This window comes from Bombus affinis, chromosome 17 (genome assembly GCF_024516045.1).
Source record: "Bombus affinis isolate iyBomAffi1 chromosome 17, iyBomAffi1.2, whole genome shotgun sequence".
Classification (NCBI taxonomy): Eukaryota; Metazoa; Arthropoda; class Insecta; order Hymenoptera; family Apidae; genus Bombus; species Bombus affinis.
In genome coordinates this window covers 1,966,486-1,991,446 of record NC_066360.1, presented here as the reverse complement: position 1 = coordinate 1,991,446, position 24,961 = coordinate 1,966,486, and the positions used below count along the sequence as shown (strand labels likewise).

General features: G+C 45.4%; 3 protein-coding genes and 1 long non-coding RNA gene across 10 annotated transcripts in view; 2 read left to right on the top strand and 2 right to left on the bottom strand.

Annotated features, from left to right (window-relative positions):
* Positions 1 to 15,976, bottom strand: part of LOC126926015 (uncharacterized) — a 40,003-nt gene extending 24,027 nt beyond the window's left edge. The window contains exons 1-4 of the long non-coding RNA XR_007714217.1: positions 15,839 to 15,976; positions 12,079 to 12,374; positions 3,422 to 10,013; positions 2,755 to 3,016 (exon numbers count right to left, since the gene is read on the bottom strand). This is a non-coding gene — a long non-coding RNA (uncharacterized LOC126926015). The remainder of the gene's footprint in view (positions 1 to 2,754; positions 3,017 to 3,421; positions 10,014 to 12,078; positions 12,375 to 15,838) is intronic.
* Positions 15,919 to 19,949, top strand: LOC126925996 (septin-2). 6 transcript variants are annotated; one of them, XM_050742037.1, is made up of 9 exons: positions 15,919 to 16,078; positions 16,301 to 16,477; positions 16,548 to 16,640; positions 17,281 to 17,446; positions 17,526 to 17,676; positions 17,800 to 17,965; positions 18,243 to 18,411; positions 18,822 to 18,903; positions 19,338 to 19,949. In XM_050742037.1, the coding sequence occupies exons 1-9, from the start codon at positions 16,069 to 16,071 to the stop codon at positions 19,497 to 19,499; spliced, it is 1,176 nt and encodes a 391-aa protein (XP_050597994.1). In that variant the 5' UTR covers positions 15,919 to 16,068; the 3' UTR covers positions 19,500 to 19,949. The 6 variants fall into 6 exon arrangements, with proteins under 6 accessions (XP_050597994.1, XP_050597995.1, XP_050597998.1 ...); XM_050742038.1 differs by having other exon boundaries at positions 15,921 to 16,078; positions 18,243 to 18,399; XM_050742041.1 differs by having other exon boundaries at positions 15,952 to 16,078; positions 16,305 to 16,477.
* A 143-nt stretch (positions 19,950 to 20,092) lies between these two features.
* On the top strand, positions 20,093 to 21,544 carry LOC126926013 (pro-resilin-like). 2 transcript variants are annotated; one of them, XM_050742079.1, is made up of 4 exons: positions 20,093 to 20,229; positions 20,351 to 20,394; positions 20,682 to 20,807; positions 21,066 to 21,544. In XM_050742079.1, the coding sequence occupies exons 2-4, from the start codon at positions 20,383 to 20,385 to the stop codon at positions 21,342 to 21,344; spliced, it is 417 nt and encodes a 138-aa protein (XP_050598036.1). In that variant the 5' UTR covers positions 20,093 to 20,229; positions 20,351 to 20,382; the 3' UTR covers positions 21,345 to 21,544. The 2 variants fall into 2 exon arrangements, with proteins under 2 accessions (XP_050598036.1, XP_050598038.1); XM_050742081.1 differs by lacking the exon at positions 20,351 to 20,394 and having other exon boundaries at positions 20,096 to 20,229.
* Positions 21,472 to 24,045, bottom strand: LOC126926000 (fructose-1,6-bisphosphatase 1). Its single transcript, XM_050742051.1, has 4 exons — positions 23,794 to 24,045; positions 22,134 to 22,598; positions 21,869 to 22,058; positions 21,472 to 21,767 (listed from the first exon to the last, which is right to left on the bottom strand). The coding sequence occupies exons 1-4, from the start codon at positions 23,967 to 23,969 to the stop codon at positions 21,579 to 21,581; spliced, it is 1,020 nt and encodes a 339-aa protein (XP_050598008.1). The 5' UTR covers positions 23,970 to 24,045; the 3' UTR covers positions 21,472 to 21,578.
* Between the last annotated feature and the right edge of the window lie 916 nt (positions 24,046 to 24,961).

Genomic DNA, 24,961 nt, shown 5'->3' with positions numbered 1-24,961 from the left:
CCCTTGACTCGCCTTCTTTCTTCTCGTCCACGGCTCTCCGTGCTTCTTCTCCTCCTTCTTTCTCTCCCTTCCTTCTTTTCTTTTCACCGAATAATATCTAATATACCCATGCACGCAGCACCGACGTTTAAATTACGCTGGCATTCGCCAGCCATCCATTCACGGTGACCGTTTACCAGTATCTGCGCGCGCGTTTCTCTTCTCCGAGGTATTATTCGACGCGGCCGTGTCGCAAATTCTACGACAATGTCTCGCCGTTGCTTTCTATTATCCGCGTTCGGGCTCTCGGAGGTAGCAGCGCGATGCTTCTCTTCGGGCAAACGTGGCGCGCGATTAAACGCGACCGCGCAAGGTGTTGGTCGTCAAGTACGTTCGAATTTACCAAGCGTAAAACCGCCGGACCGAACGGCGAAAAACCTCTTTGTCCTCGGATGGTCGAACGGAAGCGACGGAGATTGCCGAAACTGTTTTTCTCCGATCGAAACGGTCAAGGACAGCTTCGTACATCTCCAACGGCATTACGTAACATTCCGCGACGTAACCGGTTAATTTATTCGTACGCGAGTCGGTCTTCCATGTGCTTGCACGAGTCGAGTTGCAAGTATCTTTGTACGTCGCGGAATAATTTCCCGAGCGAGTTATTTAGAAAAAGCCTATCGAACACCCTGTAGATAGCGTACTTGCCATTTAAACGAGTTACGCTGGATATGTACGTCGATCGTCGTTCTCCGTAAGAACGGCTGATACGACACGCGAGTAGCAAGTTGGCAGAACGGATTCGAACGAATACGTTCGCACAGCGTACGTGATATGGAGACGGTGTCCGACTTGCGATCAGGCATTGTAATTTCCTTCTTCCATGCGATTTTCTATTCCTTCTAACAGAGAGCTTGAAATCAAATTTCGCGTATTTTGCCCCGGATGCGACAGTCATTTTTACCGAAATATCCCATCGTATCTCGATTATTCTAGAAAATGTAGGCGAGACGCGGATGACCGATGACCAATCTAGTCAAACGGTCCGATGCTTTCCGCGAGTTCTTCTTCTTCTCCTTTTTACGTCGGTCTATTTGATTATCGCGCGAGACGAGAAGATGTCCGGGTTGATCTTGACGTACGTCGAATTTGCCTGGATCGTTTTTCTCGGCAAGGAAGATGGAAGCAGGACGGTGCGCGATCCAACACTCGACTCGTCGAGTCGACAAAGTCAACGGCAAAGTCAACGGCGAAAATAACGGAGCTCGGTGGTGAGGACGAGAAAAGAGAAGGAGGAGGTCACGGCTACCTGGAAACAACATCGATGGAACGTCTCCCTTTCTTTATTTTTCCTCGTGCGTAGTTTCGAGGGAGAATCGTCGTTCCTTCCTTCCTAGAAAAAACGTACGCGTGAAAGATGGTCGCGGCGCTCGTACGAAATCCGCCGATTTACGACCAATCGTTCGAATTGGGTCATACGCTGGTCGAAGCGCGCACACGCTTCGACCGACGTTTCTCTTTTGACGAACGACGTCGCGTGGCGATCCGATCGATCGGTTATCGTCGCGTAAACGACGACCGCGAATTGGTCGAACGAACTGGCGGCCGGAGAACGCTAGGACGGCGCGTTATAGCGGTTTTTCCGCCGGCGTTCGGCCGATCGGCGTACCGTAGGTGAGTTTCGAGGCGAGTCGAGAAGAAAATATCGCTCAGGCCGGAGTAGAAAGCGCGAGGACGGTGAGTATCGCTGGGTAGATGACGTAATCGGACAAGAGGTCTCTTAATTGGCTCGGCGTCTAGCGCGTTAGGATCAATTGTCGACGTAATGCGAGGCAGAACGGCGCGGAGCGGAGTAACACAGCGTGACGAAGCGCGAGGCAGCTAACGCCGACGCAGCTTCCCACACTGGCGTGTCTCGAACGGCGCCTTCGACCGGCTTCCGATGTAACAGGTACTTTGGATCCGTCTTCTTTCTACCTACGATGGCTCGCTCCTCCGATTACTTCTCTTGCCGCGCGACATCCAATCCGCTCCTGTTCAACGAATTCCTCCGTCTCCGAGAATCCAGCGAATAGACGAAATTCTAAGTAGAACGAACATTTCCGGTATTCCGGTATCCACGAAGGAAACGCTACTACCATTTTCCACCGGTGTGACGAGAGACGTCTCTGGAACGCGAGAAAACTCGTACGCGGAATCTCGACTTTTCGATTCGCTCGTTGGTCGACGGTGTGTACGTAAGCGTTTAATATCCAATTGTAATCGTTGATTCGTAGAGATCCGGGTAACAGAGGCTGCCGAGAGCCTAAAAGCCGTGTAATACGATGGCAGACGAGGAGCTAATGCGCCGAGTCGAACGAACTTCCGGGTGTTCGGCGACCCTCGTTTGTCTCGGAAGCCAAAGAAGTCGCAAGGAGCCGTTACGTAGTGGCACCGAGGCATTAAGGCATCGAGGCGTTCCAACCTCTCTCGATCGCCGTGCTCTCTACCATCGCTCGAAAAATAACTCGAACCTGCTCGACCCTTTAAAAATCCCACGTATCTCGGTATTTTCGCGCCTCCTTCAAAAATACCGACACACGCCAGTTTCTCGAAATTTGCACTGAAATAACGGGAGACAACGTCGCGCGAATATATCGGCGATCAGCGGCAACAGTCGGAGAAGACGTTTTTCGAAAATGGGCCATAATCTAGAAATTTTGCCCGCAAATCGTTTCACAGCCGAGAGGAACGGAGGAACGAAGAAGACGGAAGAGCGGTAGTGGTAGGTGATCTGACCTTCCTTGGGACCAGAGGTGATCTGGGATCGCGCCCTCTGTCGGAGGTACGGTTACGCGGAGGAGAACGATAACGGAACGTCCTCCTCTTTCTCCACCGTTTTCTTCTTCTTCTTCTTCTTCTTCTTCTTCCTCTTCCTCTTGTTTCTTGACCGTCTCGTCGAACGGCATTCGGTCCCGCTGTCGACTAACCGCTTTCGGTGATGTGGAGCGACGAGATTCGTAAAAGAAGCGGAAGACCGGGTCCATCGTACGGTGGATCACTGGGAAACGAGGGAAAAGACGAGTGAAAAGATACGAAAGAAGGAAAAGCGGAGAAAATGTAAAGAAGGGGAAGAGAAGAAGGCGCGTCGTTCGAGTCGAGACGAGTGTGAATTTTTAGTCTAAACGGAGGCCATTTGACAGCGTTCGGGGCAAAGTGGTTATGACCGTGTTCGGCGATTCGAAGCCCGGAATCCTGACAGAACCGCGGTGGCATTGCAGTCGCAATCGCGTGTCGACCGCTCGTTACCACCGCCGGAAGTTGTCATCGACTCGATCGAATACCTCGCTCGTGAGCAACCGACCAAGCGAGCGGAGCAAACCTGCTCGTTAACTTATTATCGATTACTCGACGCTTTCGGCGTTGCAGTCGGTTGGACTGTCATTTCCAAGTACGTCGGACGTACCTCGAGGTCCGCCGCTGTTCGGCTCTTTCGTTCTCTCGAGAGGAGGACTGTGTCGCGCGAGACGGCCATCACCGGAAGCAGAAAAACTTGCGAGACAAAAGGATCGCACCGGTCTTCTCGAATTTTTATACCTTGCCATACAGTTTCGTGAGAATCTCGTCGCAGGTGGAAGCGATCCGGAGACAAGTGGAATTCGATCTTCGGCCTGGACCAAAGGATACACGCGGGAACCCGCAACATTGCGCATTCTACGACACTTTTAACCTTCGCCCTTCGTTTTTTCCTCTCCTTGGATTACGTGTTTTCTTCCACGCGCAAATCCGATTATACTTTGCGCTCCGAACGTTTAAAAGTCCGCTCCTTTTTACGTTCCTTCTATAGCGTCGTAGCTGTCTCGCTCGCGATTCGTACAGCGCCTGCTTGGTTAATCTGTTAAAATCAACAACGTATCTATTTGTCGATCGATCTGTGGCATCTGGTAAGACGAAAGGGATAAGGAAAGGAGGAAGAGAGAGAGAGAAGGTGGATCACAGACACGCCCTCCTCGTTTCTTAGGGAGGAAAAGGGCGAGGCCCTTCCTCGATCGAGCCCACCTCGTTTTCGATAATCACCGAGATCCTTTGGAGAACGATCGCTTCTTTTATCGGTTTATCTTCTTCCTGCTCGAAGAAAAACTGGAATTTGTCTTGGCGAACGATACGCGCTACGTACGCTAAAAGAAAAGAAAAAAAAAAAATACAGAGAAAAGAAAAATTATCCTCGAACCTACCACGGCTTTTCCTGGCTTTTCCTTTTTCATTTTTTACTTTTGTTTTTTATAGAACACGGTGATCCAAAATACGAGACAGCTAACCGAGAAAGTGGGTTAATGCTTAATCGCGTTTAATTGTCCGTTTCTCGGCACTGGTTCGCCCGCAATTACCAGAGGTTACCTTTCAAACTCCCTTTGACCCTTTTCAAACGGATTCAGCTTCTTGGCCAGAAATAGCAAGGAAATATTTCAAAGCGCAAATTAAACGTATAACTTGATTAAAAATATCGATTTCGTTATAAAGCACTTTGCTTGGCGATAGTCGTTTCGCCGAGTGTAACTGGAAATATTTATTTTCGAGCTGTTGTTTAAAAAAAATACTACGACCGCTAGATCCGATTCTTCTCGATCGCACGTATTCTCGGAACGAAAGGGCAAAATACTGAAATTAAAACGGGATTTCCAAACGGGATGTTTTAAACGATCGCGAACGGTCCGCCGAAACTCTGATCTATCGATAGAGCGAGTCTTTTCTCTTCTTTTATTAACTCGGCTCTCGTGGCAAATATTCGTAGCTATTTGGTAAGAACCGAGCTCGACGCGACGCCTCTTAACGTTTCGCAATGTCCGAGCGTCCGAGGATGCTTCCTTCTTACCACCTACTTATATATATATATATATATATATATATATTCGATTTTCCAGCCAGGCCTCGGACACCGTACGTCCATACAGGCTCAACGACTGTTGTTTCGTTACGGGAAAAGTTTGTTTGGCACGGCGTTGCATCGTTCGTACAGCGTGCTATTTCTATGTTTACGCAGCGTACGTTCCATCCATCGATAGAACTAAAGTAAAAAGTCGATGGTGGGAACTGGCGAGGGAACTTTTGAAAGGCGAAGACGTCGAAGCCGACGGCTGAAAGAACGCTGTCAGACTCGGTCTAACACCGAACCTCTAATTGAGATCATTTCAACTCGGTTTGCGTCAATCTACGCGAACGGACAAAGTTTTGTCCATCGCTCGGTGTCGCGACAGAGCTTGCCGACCGTCGGGAACGGCGGAAAAATTAGGGGTTTGCGAGCACGACTCGCCGAACGGCCCGCTTCGAGCACGGATCGCATTTGCCAGCCGTGGAACGAAGGCGATCGAGCGATCGGCATCGGAAATCGTTCCTCGTGCGACGAGTTTTATCTCGACACGTTAAAACGACCCTACTGCAGCATTAATTCAGACAATTTGCGACGTGGTCCACGCTCGGTCACTCTTGTTACATTCTTTTCGTGTCTTCCCATCGTCCTCCTGCCCCTCTCGGCGTTCATATACGTGCTTACTCTCCTCTCCTCTCCTCTCCTCTTCTCTTCTCCTCTCCTCTTCTCCTCTCCTCTCTTCTCTTCTGTCCGCCTGCTTCCGTCATCGGTTCGTCTCCCTAGTCGTTCGTCTCCTTCGGATGAAAAACGCAACGATCAACGCAGATCGGATTAGAAGCGATACTACGATACGATTATCGACATATAACGGCATCATCCGTCGTTGACATTATCTTATCGTTGACGCGGTCCAACAAACACGTTCGTATTTTTCGTTGGAACGCGACGTCGTAAACGAAAGGATGCAAAGAAGAAACGTACTGGATCGAATAATATTGCATCAGCGATCCTGGTAATCGGCTAGCTATTTCTAATGTCGCTGGCGAAGAACGCAACCGGAAAAACCGTAGTACGTTACGCGAGGAACGCGAACACGCGTTAATATTTATAAAGAACGGGGAATATTTACTATGAAGTTTAAAATAATCGCCTGTTTAACGCGCAATACCTACGCCGCGTTTTCAAATATCTCGTAGGTGCGAACGAAGAATAATCCGATCGCCCGATTAATTAAACTCCACCGATTAATCGCAAACAGCCGTATTCGTGCGCGGCATATCGTAATTCGGATAAAACGAGCAGTCTTTTCGTTCGCTGTCTTTCTCCTCGTTTCCCCTTCGCTGGCTCGAAGGGTTCGAGGCAACGTTAACACCGATTCGGTCATGAACGCAACATCAACAATAAGTGCGAATTTCTTTGGTTAGCTGTCTTCTTGGTAGCTGAGGATACCGCGTGCACGGTGAATCGAGCAAGCAGCCGATGCAAAAAGCGGAATAACCAGAAATTTACTCGGAATATGAGCCTCGTGAAAAGAAACAACGGAGATCTCGTTGGAGGCCGAGACAAAAGGGGGGCTCGTTGCATGTTGGCCAGCCTTCTCGTAATTTCGCCCTTGCAAAACAGGAAGTGCGATACAAAGAGAGCGAGGCGCCGCGTTCTTTTTTTTTTCCGCGATACTAACGAAATTAAAGGTTCCTTTGTCGCCGGTTTCACGAAATACGCGTATCTACACTTTGCAGTAAGAAGGGAAGAAGATCGTTATAGAGGGAAAGGGGAAGAACGAGCCGAACTACTTTTTCCATTACCACGTTTTCTCAAACTCTCTTTTCCATCATCCTGATACGATTCCATGGTACAGTAGTCGACGAGCAGAAACGAGATACGACGTTTAGCCTATCGCGTATGCTTCGATCTTCGCGGTTCCGGCATTGTTTGGGCTATATATTTTTCCGACCGCCGCAATACCGGAACATGCGAAAAAAATTGAAGAAACCGAGAGAGACGTCGTCCGAAAGACTTTAACAAGGTACGTGTCGTTTCCGCGTTAGTCGAGAATTCAGACGCGTTCCTAGACAGACGCAACTATTTTTATTCCAGCGTTGTCGTTGAGCATCGTTCCGACGTATCTTTCTCGCGAAACTTGCAAATATTTTCGTCGAAACAGAAAACGCGTTGATCGATTATATCTATTCTTTAGCTCTGGAAAAGAGATATCCGTCGTTTCCATAACTCGCCTTAGTCGCAGCTATATCGATAATAGCGATAAATAGCGTGGAAAATTAGATTTTAAAGCGAGCGCTAATTCCGTCGGGTTACCTAGATGGGCCGAGTGGTTCCGAAACGGTTCCAACGGCGTCGTTGGAAGAACAGAGAATCGCGAAATCCGAGTGCCTTTCATCCGTGATTGCGGCATACAGACACGATTTACCAGGTTCTTTCAATCGAGGCATGAGCCACGAGTTTTATCTCTGACGCTTCTGTTCTTTACAAAATCAGGAAATCCGTCTTTTTGCAAAGGGGCCGAGGCACGTTTCACGCGTCTATGAATGAAGATCCATTTACATACGGTTTCGTATGGAAATTAGGCTGTAGGGCGCGCGAAACCTGTTCCAAATGCTCTGCTAAAACCGATGCTTAGCTTCAAAACCGATCTGTATTTAATAATTTTACTTTTACCGCTCGCGTATGCGCTCGCGTACGCGTAACTTATTCTCCCAAAAATTCGATGGAGAAAGAGGAGAAAATAAGCGTTAACCACGATGTTTTCTAACAAACGAGATATTTAACGACGCAAATAGCAAACCAACCTCGATCCGATACATTCATCTTCGATGAAACTTCTTACCAGTTGTTACTTACGCTTAACGGATCGCAACGCATTTACTTCCAACTAGGAGATCGTTGTCGCATCGTTGGTATCTACGGCATAACGTTTCCTAACGATAAACAACGACAACGACAGAGCGCGTGGTGGAAGGGAGAGAGGGATTCGAAGCAAATATCGTTACGCGACAAACGGTAAGCCGTGCTAAGCGGTTTCGAAAACGTCTTACGAGGCTGGCAACGATTTTCCCACGACTCCTCCCACGACCTACACAGATTCTTCTCGAGGTTCTTCTTTGCCTTTTCGCCCCTCGGCTTGTTCTCGTTGGCTGTCTTTCTCGCGTATACGAATCGTATTGACCGAGTCCTCGTCTCGGGATGCGAAGAGCTCACTCGGTCATGTAACGGGATGCAAGGAAAACGCACTCCAACTCCCTTTGATTTGCTCGCACAATGACGGCTTTCGTCCGAACAATGGCCATGCGAGGGTAAGATACGTGCTTTTCGAAGGTATCCGCCCGGTCGCAGACAAGTTGAGGAAATCAGGACCGCAAAAGACGGGCTACCTGGCCGTCTGTAGCCGGATGGAGAGACGCTGGGGGAAGAAAGAGAAAAAAAAAAAGAAAAGAAAAAAGAAGAAGAAAGAAAAAAAGAAAGAAAGAAAGAAAGAGAGAGAGAGAAAGCGTGCGAGGAAAAGAAGTCGTGAACGCGCGGAGAACGAAGAGGAGGGAACGACTCGAAATACAAAAAAGGAGACACGAGAACGAAACGTGGCGGGATCGAGCACCTACGTCGATATACCGGTTACGCGCGCGCGACCATCATCCCCCTGCTCGCACTTGGCCGAAAAGTTTCTCACGAAAAGGAGGAACCGTACCTATGGTGGTCGACTTTGTCCAGAAGAAACGAAAAACGATCCTTCCACTCCCGAGCCGCGCTCCTTTTTTCCTCTTCTCCTATTTCTTCGTCGAGTCAGAAAAGAAGATGCGCTCCGTACGAGGAAACAGAACACGGATGCAGACCGCATAGTAGATCCGTGTATCCGTGCATTCGTGTATCCGTGTATCCGTGTATACGTGTATCCGTGTATCCGTGTATACGTGTATCCGTGTATACGTGTATCCGTGTATGCAAGCAATCGCCGTGCACTTACGTTTCGAGCTAGAAGCAAAGAGCAGGTAAGAAAATGAAATTACCGTAGCTAGAAAAATGGCGTCGTCCTATTAGTATTTACGAAGAAAATGTCAAGCCGATAAGCGTTTCGCCGAGTTCGCGCTCCTACCGCACCTTCCACTCCCTCCTGGATCGCTTACGTTACTTACGTTGCTTACATAATAAGCGATGAACTCTCGGAGAACTCTTCTCCTCGCCTTTCTCATCCTGTCCCGGTCCCTCCTTTCTTTTCTAACCGCTCGTCTCGTTTCCTCGCGGTGGCACGGCTGCACGGCTGCACGGCGGCACGGCGGCACGGCGGCAACGGTTAGCGACGACCAAGGCGACGGCACACGAGCGCATCGCGATGAAGCAGCGATATCGGGACCCCGGCATCGAGAGTATAAAGGGAAAACGGTCTGGAACAGGAGCGAGCAGAGAGAACACGGAGGTCGGCGTTACGCCACTGAGAATTTCTTCTGGCGATCCTCTTCGTCCCGATAGCTGTCGGTACCGTCTTCCTCTCATCCACTTGTACCGTATCTTTTGCGCAACTCGATTGGCTTAGCTCGCGCGCCACGCACATAACCTATTCCGCAACCACTCCGATTCCACCGGCGATATTCGCCCGCCAACAATTTTTCAAATCCTACGCGCCATCTTCCAACTTCCGTGTCGTAATGTTCTCGAATTTCAACGCGTTCTAATTCTTCCTAACGATAACGAAACGAAAGGCGTATCCTCGGAAGGAACGTAACCACTTAGTATTTCATCCTTTCTCTTTTTCTTACGAGTCCTGTAAGCTGGTGAAAGACGCGAACGAACCTTTAAGCGGCCGATCCTCCTCGTAGATTATTTCATAAGCATTCCCAATACGGAAAAGTTCATCCGCTCGTACCCGGTATGAGCTCGAGCCGTTGCGCAAGCGATTCCAAAGCCGGGGATCGCTCGTTCGTGCGCTCCTTGCTTCTTTGCTTGCTTATACGCGTCCGTGTTCAAATTCTCTGACATAAATGCATATATAAATACACAGAGTTACGTACGTATACCTTCGAAAGTTGAACAGTACGAAGCTCGCAGTCCTTAAACGCATCGCATCGTTCGGATCGACTAGACGTTGCAAACATTGGACGCGTGCTGCCCTCTCTCGTCCTCTTTCTCGTTTAACTGCAAACACCGTGTTTACGCACCTATGCATGCCCACGTATCTATCAAACTAGCAAATATAAACGTTTCCATACAGTAAATAACTTTGTGCGAACGACTCGCGCTAATTATTATTTATATAAATAATAAATATTACAACGATAACCTTTCCTATCTTAATACCGCATTACCGCAAAACCTCACATTCGTAATACGCAACTTTTAATACGAACCGATTATCTTTTTGCGTGTTTCTTTCTAACCCATATTTAAATCGTATTACTCGGTAACAGTAATACCCTTTGTATTTGTAGAATCACCTATAGAGCGTATTTATTTTGGTAATTATTTTTGTTCGCTCGTTGAAATAACTACGCGTTCTTATCCTATTTACTCTTGCAGGACGACAACGTTTCACTCTGTCTATTTCCTTTCGTCCGATTCAACAACGAAATATCTAGAGACGAATACAAAGCGTAACATTAAGCTACAAACCAACGATAGTATAAAGGACTAAACGAAACTATAAACTACCAAAACGTACAACGAAAAGCCATTCAAACGGACGTTCTAGGACATTTTAACGATATTTGGAAGTACACGTCGAACGAATCGATTAAATCGATCGAACGACTTTTCATTTCGTGTTCCAAGCTCTGACTCATCGTATATTCTTTCGATAAGAATAACAGAAGGAGGAGCAGGAGGAGCAGGAGGAGGAGAAGAACGAGCGTAGAACCATGAAATTTGATTAGCTTTCGCAGGTACGCGTGTGTTGGTTATGTAAGTTGGGGCGAATTAGCATTCGGTTGGTGACCGAATCCAACGTAAAATTTAAAAAACAGACAAGAATATCGGGCCGTAACTCGTTGGTAATCTTTGGCAGAGTCTCGGTACGGCCGATTGCTAATCGCTTGCCTCCTGAGAAATTCAAGCGGATCTACCTCGATCACGTAGGGGCGATTTCAAAAACGGGACACGTTGTCGCGAGCATACTCACGCCCATGCGCGCACCTACGTGATCGGGTTTTGTTTTCCACGGCCTCGTGTACGCGGAAGAATTATTCCCAAAGGGCTTACCGCTTCGCGCTGTCCCGGAAAAGGTGTGCGTACACGCGGCCGTTAGCATTCCTCTGCAACGCAGACGTCCGATCCACGAAATCTAAAGGAACGATCGATGTTTTCCTTTTTGTTGTTTCTTTGGTTTTTATTCAAGGTCGCGTCGACTATTTCTTACGGTCGTTAACGGCCGCGATCAACGAAATACGCAATTAAAATACGCAACGAACGAAGCGTGAAATAGGATGAGACAGGTTATTGACTAACTCGAATAACGATATCTACATATTCGTATTATGTATACCTTATAGATGCTTAGACGAGAGAGAAAACGGATGCAAGATACTTGGGCTCGAGCGTACCTCTTACCCACCTAAAGTTGGATAGACGATAAGCGTCAAGGGTATTACGTATTTTACTAACAACAATGTAAATTGCAAACTGCGCGGAACGAGCGAAATGGAGACGTTGCAACGTATCCTAGTCGAGTGTCCTATCCTTTCGCTCGAAAAAGAAAAACCAACCATCAAGATGTACGTACGCGTACGGATAAAATCATGCACGAGAGTAGGATCTCTCTACTTGGAAGAACGAATAGGAAAAGAAGCCAGGCGATGTAACAGAAACAAACCAAAGAAACTCGTTTTGGCGGTGTTGGAAAGCTTGCGTTTCGGCGATACCATAGCAATAGCGATAGCAATAGCGGCGCTGCGAAAAACACGTTCACGCGTCTCCGTGTTGCGGATCAGGTCACCTTAACGCAGGCGACGCGCGCAAGATAAGAGTTTGTTGTATTCTGATAACGTTCGGAACTGGTGACATCCGTTTAAAAGCCTTAACAATAGTCGCCTTTACCTTTCGCCTAGGACGAAGGTCAATGTCATCGGCGAGTCAAACAGACGACAAATACCAAACGACTATCCATCCGAAAAATTTATCCGTATCGTCTCGTATTTTTCCAGATATTTGAGCGTTTCCATCTAAACAACGCGTATTGTACGCCGATCGTTTAGAGTCTAGAGGGTCTCTCACGCGCGATAATCGGACATAAAGATAGGTCTGTCGTATCGTTCTACCTTCGACTTTTTCCATCGTCGTGAATTTTGACAAAATTCGGAAGAACCGGTTCCACGTTCTCCAGTTCTGTAGTTACGTCAGACGTTACTCAATGCGAAAGAACTCGATTGCACCAGCCGCAGAAGCGAGGGAGTTGTGCCATCCTCGCTTATCTCTTCCTTTCTTTCGCTATAGCGCGCTACTTCTTTGCCGTATAAAGTCGAGTCGCTTTTGAAGGATATCGTCGCGCTCCGAGTGCCACCTCGAGTTTCAGCCGCGTCCCCGTCTTTTCTAAAGTCGCTCGTTCGCATTGGACCTAAAATCAAGACCAATCGGTTTGTCACAATGATAAAGATACACGGACGACGAAGGAGATATTTAAAGAGAGAGAGAGAGAGAGAGAGAAAGGAAACTCGTTGAATCTGATGGAAGGCAGCGCGTTACGCATGTTCGATTACAGTAAGCACGCTTTCCTCGTGACATAATATTATTTAACCTAGAATAATACCGTGTACGATGGTTGCGTAAGGATAGAATTCGCGTGTCGGTAATTCGCGACACGGCTGCGAACGCGAGGCTGGTTCTTTTATTATATAAAGCCACGGGTTGCGCCGGGACCGTTCGGTCGACTACTGTCGCGGTCGCGGCAGCGCCTCCAGGACAGAAAGTTTCCTTCGTGGAACTGGCAAAGTTTTCGAACGGCTTCCGCCGAATCGAGCGCTGTTGCGCGATCAAAGAACTCGTCGAAACGAGACAATGCTATGCAGAATACGATACGTTAAGTCCTCTCTATGTAACATTGGTATTCCAGATAGCGCACACGCCTCTTGTCGACGAACAACGAGGAAAGTCGGAGAACGTCGTGCCGTTGCATCGCTAACGCGACTCTCTTTACTCGTGATTCCTCCGCTTCGTGAATCCTCGCGCGACTCGTGATCCGTGATTCGCGATCCGCGTTTCGGCCCTAAAGGTCGATGTGAAACGCCGAGATACGATCGTTTATGTAACACTCGCTTCTCTTTTACTCCGTCACCCCCCCCCCCCCACCCTAGCCTTACAAGCCTTACAAGCTAGTAGCTTAACCGATCTTTTTTCTTTTTTCGTGTTTTCTTCTTCTTCTTTTTCTTACTTCCGGCCACTGTCGCAAATTTTTATCAACGATTACCGATAATCGGTACGCGGACAAACGACACCAAAGACGGATCCTCTATTCGTTTCTTACGTACAACTTTCCTTAAGCAGGCAGACCGGGTATATCCGCTGCAGTTAATCGTTCCGTCGGTGGGCCGAGCAACCAAAAACAAAATTCCATCGCGAATAATGGTTACTGACGACGAAAGCAACGACGACATACTGCAACGGCTATCGGTAACCAAAAACGCTTCGTTGATCTACAACGATCGTTCGTAATCGGAATCGGTTCAAGTAATCCATCGATTCTTTTCGTCTTGGTCGTACCAATCACCAAAATCGTTCCACTTTGATCGCCGTTTAACGCGAAACGTTACATCAATCGGCGTGCGATTATCGGTGATTCACCGTGTGTTACTGAAATCGTTATCGACTGGATGACCTTCTATCTTCTAATTCTCGGATCGTCATTTCGAGCATTTTAGAAGAATCCAAAGCTACAGAGGTTTTTACTATGCTTTACCGCTGAACGTTGTCGCTACTGCCGAGGAAACGTAAGCTCGCGTATCTACGTCCGATCCGACGATAAACAGGCGACCAGTTCAAACAACGAATTCTAAAAATCCAATTCCTTGCTATTAGTATTCCGATACGTTGACATTCAAATATAACGCTTAGAACTTAACAGACTTTGTATAAATCGAGAAACACAAGTGGCCGGAAACTTTTGGACGCGTTATACATATGCATTAGTAACTGATTTCCGATATTACTATTCCTCTCTAGTATCGTGTTATAATATATAAATACCATTGCTTGCAACTATCTGGAACAAACCGTACGCCGATTTGATCGAAACGATATTTTCGATATTGGCGATATTTTCTACGCCTGATCGTCCACCCTTGCCCCGCGTCTCCTCTGTCGCTTGCCGCTGTCGTGTCACTTTCGTTTTCATTTCGAAAAACCCTCTAAAAAGAGGATCGATTTGTATCGTTCGGCGATACGGCGGCTGCATAATTTTCGATTTGCAGCATCCACGATGCTGATGCAACGCGCGCGGACGAGTTCACAAGAGACTCTCTTAACCGCTGCTGCAATTACGTTGACGCAACACCGAGAGACAGTCGGATTCGCTTTCTCTCGTCTTTCTAGCTCTCTTCGCATCCTTCGACGATCTTTGCAATGTCCGACGTTAGAGATCGTTGGTTCGGCACACGTTCGTATCCGTATCATCGGTTACGTAAAGATCGTAACGGATACGGTATCCGCGCGTTTCCTTCGTAATATACACGTGGAATATCGAATATTAGGAAACTTTGCAGAAACGCTATGCAACTGTTGATGAAATTGCACGAATCTTTTACGTACCCTGACTACGAAAAGTACTTGTACACCGTTATATTTATTTTATTTAGCGGATAAATTTTGCTCTGTTCGTCTACCGATCGATCAAGATTTAAACAGGAACAGGCGTATCTGATAAAAAGGTGGTTTGGAGGAAAGCGAGCTTTGGCATTTAGCGACCAGCTATCGATTTCACGTACGTCCGAGATACGAACCGTTACATCTTCGTTGCAGTTTCGTCGCACAACGCACAGAACAGAAACGCACAACGAAACGCACAACGAAACGCTTGTCAACGCGTTCGTGTCTCTACGAATCGGTGTTGCTTAACCGTACATCAAGTATAGAGGAAAAACGTAATCCGTTAAGCAAGCGATACAGGGAAGAAGCGATACAGCGATACAGAGAAGAAAATCGAATGGAGCTTGGACGATGGATGGATGGATAACAGCGGATAACAGGGTCCCGGGGGCGAAGGAAGAATGCGAAGCAAGTACGGCCCGGGTACAACGTGGTACATAAGCCGGATGGGTTCGTCTCGTGTTCCAAGTATTACAAGAGCGACGTCCACGTGTCGGGACTGTCAATTCGTAAAGTCGCGCACGACGAGCATCTTCGTCTACGTTCGCCCACCTTCGGCCACCGGGTTTTGCCCCTTCCTTCCTCGCCTTTTCCACGGGAACGTTGACTCCGAGGCGTGGCGCCGGAACTCGAGAAACATCCTAGCCCGACGACCTCCTCGGAAATTACGCGAGTCGTGATCGCGTACCATTCACGATCGCCCATGCTACGAATCTCGTTTGGAATCTCCGCTGCATCATCTGCCGCTCTTCGTTAACATTCGACCAGCCTTCGATCGACCATTACTTGCCGCCATTTCGTTGCCTCCCTCGGTTCAAATCGATTTCTCAGAATCGCGCAAAACAAACGAGATAATAATCGATATAATCGATAAGATAAATAACGGGAAAGATAAACTGCTTTTTTTTCTGCCGTTTTGTTTGCGATTCCGCTTAAAGGCTGGTACGTCCGTATTTAGTCATCGGTTAGTTTGCACGGTCGACTAACGGAAAACGATACGCTTCGCGCGTTCTCAATTTTAACGAGACGAGATACATTTTCTTCCGTAGCGAAATTCGCGCTGTTTATCGGCGGGACGCGTTCTCTTTTTTTCTTTTTTTTTTCTTTTTTTTCCTTTCTTTTTTTCTCTGTTCGATTTACCGAGCAAACGAAAGGAACGCGAACAAGTTTAGTTGACGTAGCTGTAGAACGAAATAAAGGTCTGTATGGAAAGAGGCGTACCGAGGCAGTTGCGTCTTGCGAGCAGAGCAGACAGGAAACGAAGCAGGAACTGAACTAGCGAGCACATTATTGATCGGTGGCCGCCAGTGCGCCAGCGCAGCGCGATCCTCGGGGCAAAACAGTAGCGATCTACCCTCGTTCGCGTTTCGTGCAGTGTTCCAGTGCTGTTTTATCGCCCATTCGGCGCTTCTTGTCCGACGCTTATCAAAGTGCCGTCGCGCGTTGCTAATATGTCCGGTGGTACGTATGCAAGCGTCTTTTCTTCTCTCTGTCTTCTTTCTTTCTTCTTTCTTTCCTCTTCCTTTCTTCTTTCGAGAGACGAGACTCTGCACGAGAAAGGACAAGGGTGAGACGAAAACGAGAAGCAGGACAATGAAAAACAAGAAGAAAGGAGACAAGTCAGAGCGAACGACTACTCGAGCAAATTGTCAATCGTCTAATCGTTTCGTCTTATTCATCAAGACAGGGACTATATCGGATTCGCGACGTTGCCCGAGCAAGTGCACAGAAAATCGGTTAAAAGAGGATTCGAGTTCACCCTGATGGTGTTAGGAGAAAGTGGCCTCGGCAAGTCTACTCTGATAAACAGTCTGTTCCTCGGTGATCTTTACAAAGACCGACGAATCCTCGATGCCGCTGGTTGGTACTATACGTACAAACATACTAAGTCGCACGTTCGACGATCATTGCCAAAACTAGTCCTTTCTAGAACGCATTGAAAAGACAACAACGATAGAAAAGAAGACAATGGACATCGAAGAACGTGGAGTCAGGCTACGTTTAACGATCGTCGACACACCTGGTATAATAGCATTTATTACTTTATATACGGTGGAACAAAGTTTGCCAAAGGTCGCGGTTTCAGTGGACGCGTACTCGGGCTGACTGGCGTTCCAACCAACGTAACGTCCGAATACCGCGACGCGTGCACTCGTAAAAATCTCTCTCTCTCCCATCTATCTATATATATATTTGTATTTGATTTCATTGACGTATCGAGTTCATCAGAATGTCAATTGATCGGAATACGCGTCCATTGTAACCGTAGCCCAACTCTCGTAGCACGCGTTAACAATCGCCTACGTATTATTATCTTAACGAGGTGTCGTTACATAATTGCATTACTCCCGCATTCCACTAAATTATTTATACATCGTTCCGTTGTATTATTAATCGCGTTACAAAGAGCCACGTTACGTTACCGATTGCATCGAAAAGAGAGCCACGTGTCAAAGAAACGGATAAAAATACGTTTCTTAGTCGTATTATCGGAGGAAACTGCGATTCCAGCAGTTACGCGAACGTCCAACTCGCACGCTATAACTTCGATACAGGTCGAATAGGCGAGTTTAATTTAAACTCGTGTTACGCGAGAGTCGTCTGGCCAGGAAAATGTCACGAAATTTCCACGCGCGCTACAAGACCATGAAATCTGTATTCAGGATTTGGCGACGCGGTAAACTGCGAAGACACTTGGAAAGCGTGCTCGGCCTATATCGACGAACAGTTCCGACAATATTTTACGGACGAGAGCGGATTAAATAGGAAGAACATCCAAGACAATCGAGTACATTGCTGTTTGTACTTCATACCTCCTTATGGACACGGGTATATCCGAGCATCTATCTATATTTTGACAGTGTATCGCGTCGTCTATCCCCTTACTACCACCTTTCCTTCCTCGTAGACTCAGACAGATCGATCTGGAAGTATTGAAACGATTGCACCGTAAGGTAAACGTGGTCCCTGTAATTGCAAAGGCAGATACGTTAACGACCTACGAAGTGAAAATGTTGAAGGATCGAATACTCGCTGACATCGAAGAGCACGAGATTCAGGTAGTATCCGTCGTTCCTGTAATTTTCCTCCGCTTAACGAACCTGCATGCTAAAGTAAAGAGTTAGTAGGGGAGGAAGAGCAAGCAATTAACGTGAAAAGACGCACGATGTTTTGCGCCTTAGATATATCAATTTCCGGACTGCGACAGCGACGAGGACGAGGAATTTAAGCAACAGGACAAAGAGCTTAAAGCGTGTATCCCGTTTGCCGTGGTCGGCAGCTCGACGGTGCTGGAAGTGGCGGGCAAGAAGGTCCGCGGTCGCCAATATCCCTGGGGAGTGGTAGAAGGTAACTAGATCTCGGATTTTCCAAACCGGCCGACGTTTCAAAAATGGCCATTTCTGCGTCACCTCGCGAGCGAAGGGTCTCAACTTTTCCATCGCATCTCGGACAAGCGCTAACGACGGTTTCTCTGCCTCGAGAGACCTCGTTCGCAAGCAGGCGCGACAATTGTCATTTTTAACCTGCTCTTTTACGAACACGGAGAAAGAGATAGTCGAGACAGTAGTGGCGTCGAGTAATCGTTCGAACAGGAAATTAACGTTTGACTTTCGATCGGCCGCAGTGGAGAACCCGAAGCACAGCGATTTCGTGAAATTAAGAACGATGCTGATATCCACGCACATGCAAGATCTGAAAGACGTGACACAGGACGTGCATTACGAGAATTTCCGGGCGCAATGCATTTCTCAAATTTCACAGCAGGCCATCCGGGAACGGAGGTATTTACGCATGTAAATAAGTATTGCATTTCAGTAGGTATACTTTTCTCTAGATGTGCGTACGTCCTTTTATGTATCTTTTTTCTCTTTCGTCGTTTTTCCCTCGTTTCTCCGTCGTTTCTCCGTCGTTTCTCCGTCGTTTCTCCATCGTTTTTCCATCGTATCGTTGTAATTTCTATAATATCCCGTTCCTATTAGTTTCGTACTAGCTTGTTCGTAGTATACAAGGTGTCTCGGACGAATGAGAAAAAGCTTCCAATTCTTTCATTCGGGATATTCGGGCCATCTGATTTAGCCGAGACACCCTGCGTTTCATTTTCTTCTTCCAATTTTATTAATCGAACGTGCTACCCCGATCGAATGTAATCGATATAGCCGAATTCCGCCAACAAACGTGTAATTTTATTTTCTCTGATCCACAGTAAGCTGAAAAGAGATTCGGGCCCGCATTTTGAGAACAGCATATCCGATACCGACAGGCTACTCCTGCAGAAAGACGAAGAGGTGAGAGGCATCGTTACGATTCGAACGATATCGATTGAAACAAACAGATCCATATAGACGATCGTGTCTCTGTTTGAATAAAAAACGATATTAATTTTTGCAAAGACGAGTCGTACATAATACGTTTTCGGTAATCGTGAAAAATACGAAAATCTCAAGCCCGGTATTTTACCGAATTTGGTAGTTTTAGCGTAATTTAGCGACGTCCGTGTATTTTGGTCCATGTTTATAGACGATATTCTTCGAAGTAACGCTAACAAGTGACGCATCTCTGGTAAAAGATTGCTGTTTCTAAGACGTTTTCATAAAAGCAATTGCATATTTGCGCCAGTGATCACGAGTATTTCCTGATTGAACAAAGTGCATCCATAGTTTTCGTATTTCATCGTTTGCAAACGGTCCCTGGAATTATTTCTAAAATCTTACCTTCGCAGATAAGAAGAATGCAGGACATGCTGGCGCAAATGCAAGAGAAATTGAAAGCTACGGGCCAGGTTGGAACTGGAATCGGTCTCAGAGGACGAGTCGGCAGCCTTGGAAACGATCTGGACTCTACGGACGTCGAAAAGAAACGCAACAGTATTATAGATGTTTAAACTTCCGAGTATCACGATATTATATATTATTATTATTATTATTATTATTATTATTATTATTATTTTCATTATTATTCTCATTATTATTATTATTGACATATTTAATTACGTTTAACTCGGTTTTACGCGAATGCGCACAAGATTATCGAACGTGACTAAAGAAACGAGCAAGTTTTATACGCTCCTGTACGTATTAGATTCATCGGGTGAAATTAATAACCCGATAGGGAATCGGACGAGTTTCTCACCAGGTTTTCACTTTTATATGTATAGTGCATACGTATCGACTTAAAAGACTGTCGCATCGTATAAACAGCGTTTGATATCACGATACGTATTCACGACGTGAAAAGCTTGTACCTACATTATATTGTACGTGTAAAAGATACAAGGAAACTACGATAGATGTAAACAAAAAGTATACCGTGTAAGAAAAAGTCCTTGAACAACTTTCTTTCGTTTCGTCGATTCGTCACCCCGAGCTCATCGATCGTGTTTAACCGCGGCATTGCGCCTCCGAACCGATTTCTACAACGATAAACATATTATTTATGCAACGAATTCTGATTTTAAAGAATCTTTCGCAAGCAGAAGGTAATTTGAATAATTCCATAGCGAAAATGGTGAAAATTCAGGAGCGATTCAGGAACTGTTACGAGCGCATCAAATTAACGATTACCGCTGTATAGCCAGATTGCCAATGCGGTTTTATCATTAACTACAATTATAGGTATGGATTCGTATTAAAGTTCCCCCAAATCGCCGTGATTTCATCTCCGTTTCGTCGCACCCGCACCTCGAACGTGGTATAAAATCCACCGGCTTCGTAACATTAAGCTATTTTCTTTCAGCCAAGACACGCAGCATTTGTGCCAAGTTGCTAATGATTCCGAAGGTTTGTTCTTTGCGCGGTTCATAATTCTCCTTACGAATTTCCTCTCTCTCTCTCTCTCTCTCTCTCTCTCTCCTTTTCTTTTCAACTATCCGATAATCAACTAATCGCTGATAAAATAATAAAATCCATAGTAGCGTTGCAACCATGACAAATACAACGTTGATCCCGTTGTAATAAAACACATTCACCTCTGTAAATATACTTAAACGAATAACTCGCGATGGTTTTATCTTTGTCAATTATTTCAAAGTAGCTGAAAGGCGTAAAACATTTTTTTCCCTACATAGGCACTTCTGTTAACGATGACGTTGGTAGGAATTTTGAGCGAACCTCAAGGACCTGCCTATCTTCCGCCTACGGCAACTGGAGCGCGACCAACTCCTGCCGCTGGTCATCCGGACGAATGGGCCGGTGTAAGTAGCACCAGCGTTTCCATTTCTTCTCTTTCGCCCGAGTTCTTTTCACGAACAAAATTAATTCTCTTTAATTTATCTCACCGATATTCGTATTTTCGTATTTTTACGTTCGTAATTTCCTATTACAAAATTTACCCGATACGATAAAGATTTGCCTTATCGAATTATTTGCCGGTCGTATAGAAGCATACCTCGAAGCATATAATTTCATCTACCTCCCCTCTCCCGCTCCCCCATCTTCTTTCGTCTTCGCAGGATTCAGCGAATTACGAATTTTTATACGAAGTGGAGGACGCAGTAGCTGGCTTAAACTTTGGCCATCACGAGTCACGAAAAGACAATGAAGCAACTGGAACTTATCACGTGCTATTACCAGATGGTAGAACACAAATCGTCGACTACGTTGCCGACGGTGGTGGCTATCGGCCAATGGTACGATACGAGGGGACGGCAACTTATCCGGCTACGGGATCTGCTTCAAGGACACCGGCTGCTACCGCAGGATCCACGAGTAACGAAGGATACAGATACTAAACATTTACAGACATCAAAGTTGCTTTTTCAAAGCAGGTAAACCTGGAAATTTAACAAACGACAGAGCCGAAATTAGGCCAACGAGACGACGTTCGTCGCACCAATGACAAGACAATGCAGCTCCAAATTTTGATTTATAAAATGCATATACTTAGAACGTGCGAGCAAGTTATATCTTACAATAAAAACTCGGAAAACTATTTCTTCGTTCGACTACTCTCTTCCCACTGTACACTATTTTTTGTGTTTTTTAATAAACTGTAAGACTTCTTGCACATCTTCCTGCGATCCCAAAAATATCGCGGATCTTTGGTGGATTTTCTCGGGCACGATCTCCAAAATATCGATCTCCCCGTTTGTCGCCATACCGCCGGCTTGTTTTATTATGTACGCCATCGGAATACATTCGTACAAAAGGCGCAGCTACAAATAATAGTTTCGAGAATGATTATATGCACGCGTATATGTACTTAGAATAAAGAATAAATGTTAATAACGACGAGGGCGAAACGCGGCCGTTATACCTTGCCAGTGGGATGAGTTTTCGTTGTTGGATAAAGAAATATTCCTCCATACTTGATCGTCCTGTGCACATCAGCAACCATAGAGCCCACGTACCTTGAGCTGTACGGTTTCCCATTCTCAGGATATTTCTTCGAATGTATATATTCCTTGATGGCTGTGTCCCAGGTAGTCTCGTATCCTTCGTTGATGCTAAAATCATCGTTACCAGCTTTGTCATCCATTACATACGCAACGATGCTTAAGAAAGCTATTATAAACAAATACCAGTAGATATTTCCTCTGGCAGGTATGCGTAAATTTTTTTCGGTCAAAATAAATTCTCCGATAGCTGGATCGTAGGTGAAACCATTGACTCCATGGCCAGTCGAAAGTACCATCATGGTTGCCGAACCATAGATCGCGTATCCAGCGGCGAGCAAATTTTTACCAGGTTGAAGGGCATTCGCCTCCATAGACGCTCTCGGTTCGCTCGGTTTCTTAAAGATCGCGAATATAGAACCGATCGATACTAAACAATCGATATTGGACGATCCATCCAACGGATCGAAGCACACGATATATTTTCCGCTCGCTTCAGTTTCCACTTCGATCGCGTTCGTATTTTCTTCGCTTACGAGAACGCAGGTTGTGTAAGAGGATGTCAACATATTCACGAACAACTCGTTGCTCAATACATCCAACTTTTTCACTTCTTCCCCCTGCACGTTTTGAGTTCCGGCTATGCCATACCTGTTCCGATAAAATGTCATTAATGCGTACATACCGTGTAAATTCGTTCGTAAATTATAACGTTTCATTATGAAACGACGATTCTGACAAATCGTAAATGAGACGCGTTAACCGTCTCGTCGGAATCGTTAGATAGCCGTTAACCGTTATGCGAATATTCCAACAAATAACGCTTATTGCTCGCGAGTTTCAGGCTTGAACAAACCCAATGAACAAACGCAACACGATCGATTATTTGTCGATCGTGTTTGTTATAAAATAATACAATTATAAGATAGAATAATTATTATAACGCGATTACGATTATATTGACTATTAGGTAAGAACCATATTCGTAATATGGATATTAGTTTCGCAGAAGGTTTGAACATTTCAAATCAGAGGATGATGATCAAGATGGAATTTTCAATGCACCGTAAGAAAAGGAGAAAGACAAACGATGAACCAAAGGCCTTAATCGAGTCTGATACGCGTCCAAGTGTGACAATTTTATCGCTCAAAAATTGTAGAAAAGAGCCAACAACCGGACGAATGGACTCTTCTTTAAATTAAGAATCTACCATCTGTAAGATCGATATTACCGTCGATATTCGGATTTCTCAACGTTATATCGGCCATATATACGTGTAAATAGGATGAATCGAGGACCGATCCAGCGGACTAAAAGAAAAGGTCAAACTAAAAGTCGATATGAAGGTATGCCCCCGATATGGCGATAATTATGGCGATAATTGTAGCTATTTCGTGACACTAGACGTTACTTGGATCAACGATATCCTGGCAAACGGATAGAGTCGTTGTCAATCCCTAACTATTTAGCTATTCGTCAAACAACTTACACGATCCATGATGCGACGCGTTCGCGCGCTTTAATCGAAACTGGACTCTTCTCGAGATAGATAAGCAACTACCACGGTAGGAAACAAACCGTTGCTCGAAAACAATATCGTATCGGGTTTTGTATTAATCGATCTAAAGCACCTCCTACGTACAACGATGTCGAGAATCCTGAATATCGACGGTAACATCGATCCCCCGAATCGCTCTTCTACGATCCGATAGACCTAATCCTAATCCAAGTCCTAGTTATTGTTCATATAGGAAGAGTATTACTGTAACGTTATGAATTTATGCAAAAACACATTAGACTGGGAAAAATGATTGGCAAATAAATATATATATCGTAAATACTCACATATTGGCAATACCTGCTTTCCTAACTACCGAACTGACCGCTTTTACGGCAGTTTGTATGCTGTTCAGAAGCTGAGTTAAATCTCCCGTAGCATCTTGTATTTTTCGTTGCTCGGACAGTACAAATCTTGTCAATGTCATGCAGTTAGAATCGAAAGAATCGCTCTTCGAAGCCATGTTTTGCAACAGCTAACTATAGCGTTACTTCTATCCGACACCGTCTCAGCGAACAGACTGCGGCAAATCTGTTTACGCCTAGTCTTATATAAACTCGTTGTAACTGATCTATATAAATCCGTGCAACTTCTTGATATTAACTTATCTCTATAGCGAAAACAGTCGGGCGAAATGTAACAACGTATAAAAGTAGAACGATATCTGTCTCCAACAATTGAGAATATTATTTTCTATCCCAAACTGTCTAACAATCACCAAGTGACTACGGCAAACATCCATTACTAGACTACAGATTTTTATGTAAATTCCTATGTTTAAGAATATTATTGAAAGAATAAAACCTTGTCGTTAAAAATTCTTTCGCGCATCACATACACAAGTATTATAGAAAGCACCTATACATTGGATATTTCATACATCTTTTCGTATCGTGCGCATTCTATGCAACTTGTACTTTCACATAAAATTCCAAACGAACGTATAAATATCTGCAGTCCAATGATTACAGATTACGTTATAACATAACATTACGGGCAACGCTTGATGCATAATTATTTACAGCGTTATCAGCTTATATGACAATAATATTCTCAATGATAAATTGTGCAAGGGTTATCGACGCTGCCAATGTTCTAAAGTTAACGCTCGTAACCGATAATATATTTGAATGTAATACGAGTGCTATCATAATGTATTGTACAGGGTGTCTCGTTTTAATCGATCCACGCAAATGTCTCCAAAACTATTGTATATCATTGTATATTATTGCGTACCTGTGTACACCTGTGTATCATTGGAAAAAGCGTCTCAAATGAAACTCATATTGTTTCAAGGCGAACATTTTATCTCGGTAGGCGTACCTTCGAGATTTCAAGGTGACATTACTTTTTTTTAATACAACTACACATTTTTCTTATACGCCATTCGACGCAGTTTTTAATTCTCCACAGAAAAGTAGCAAGGCACTTTAAAACGGTTGACAGATGATTAAT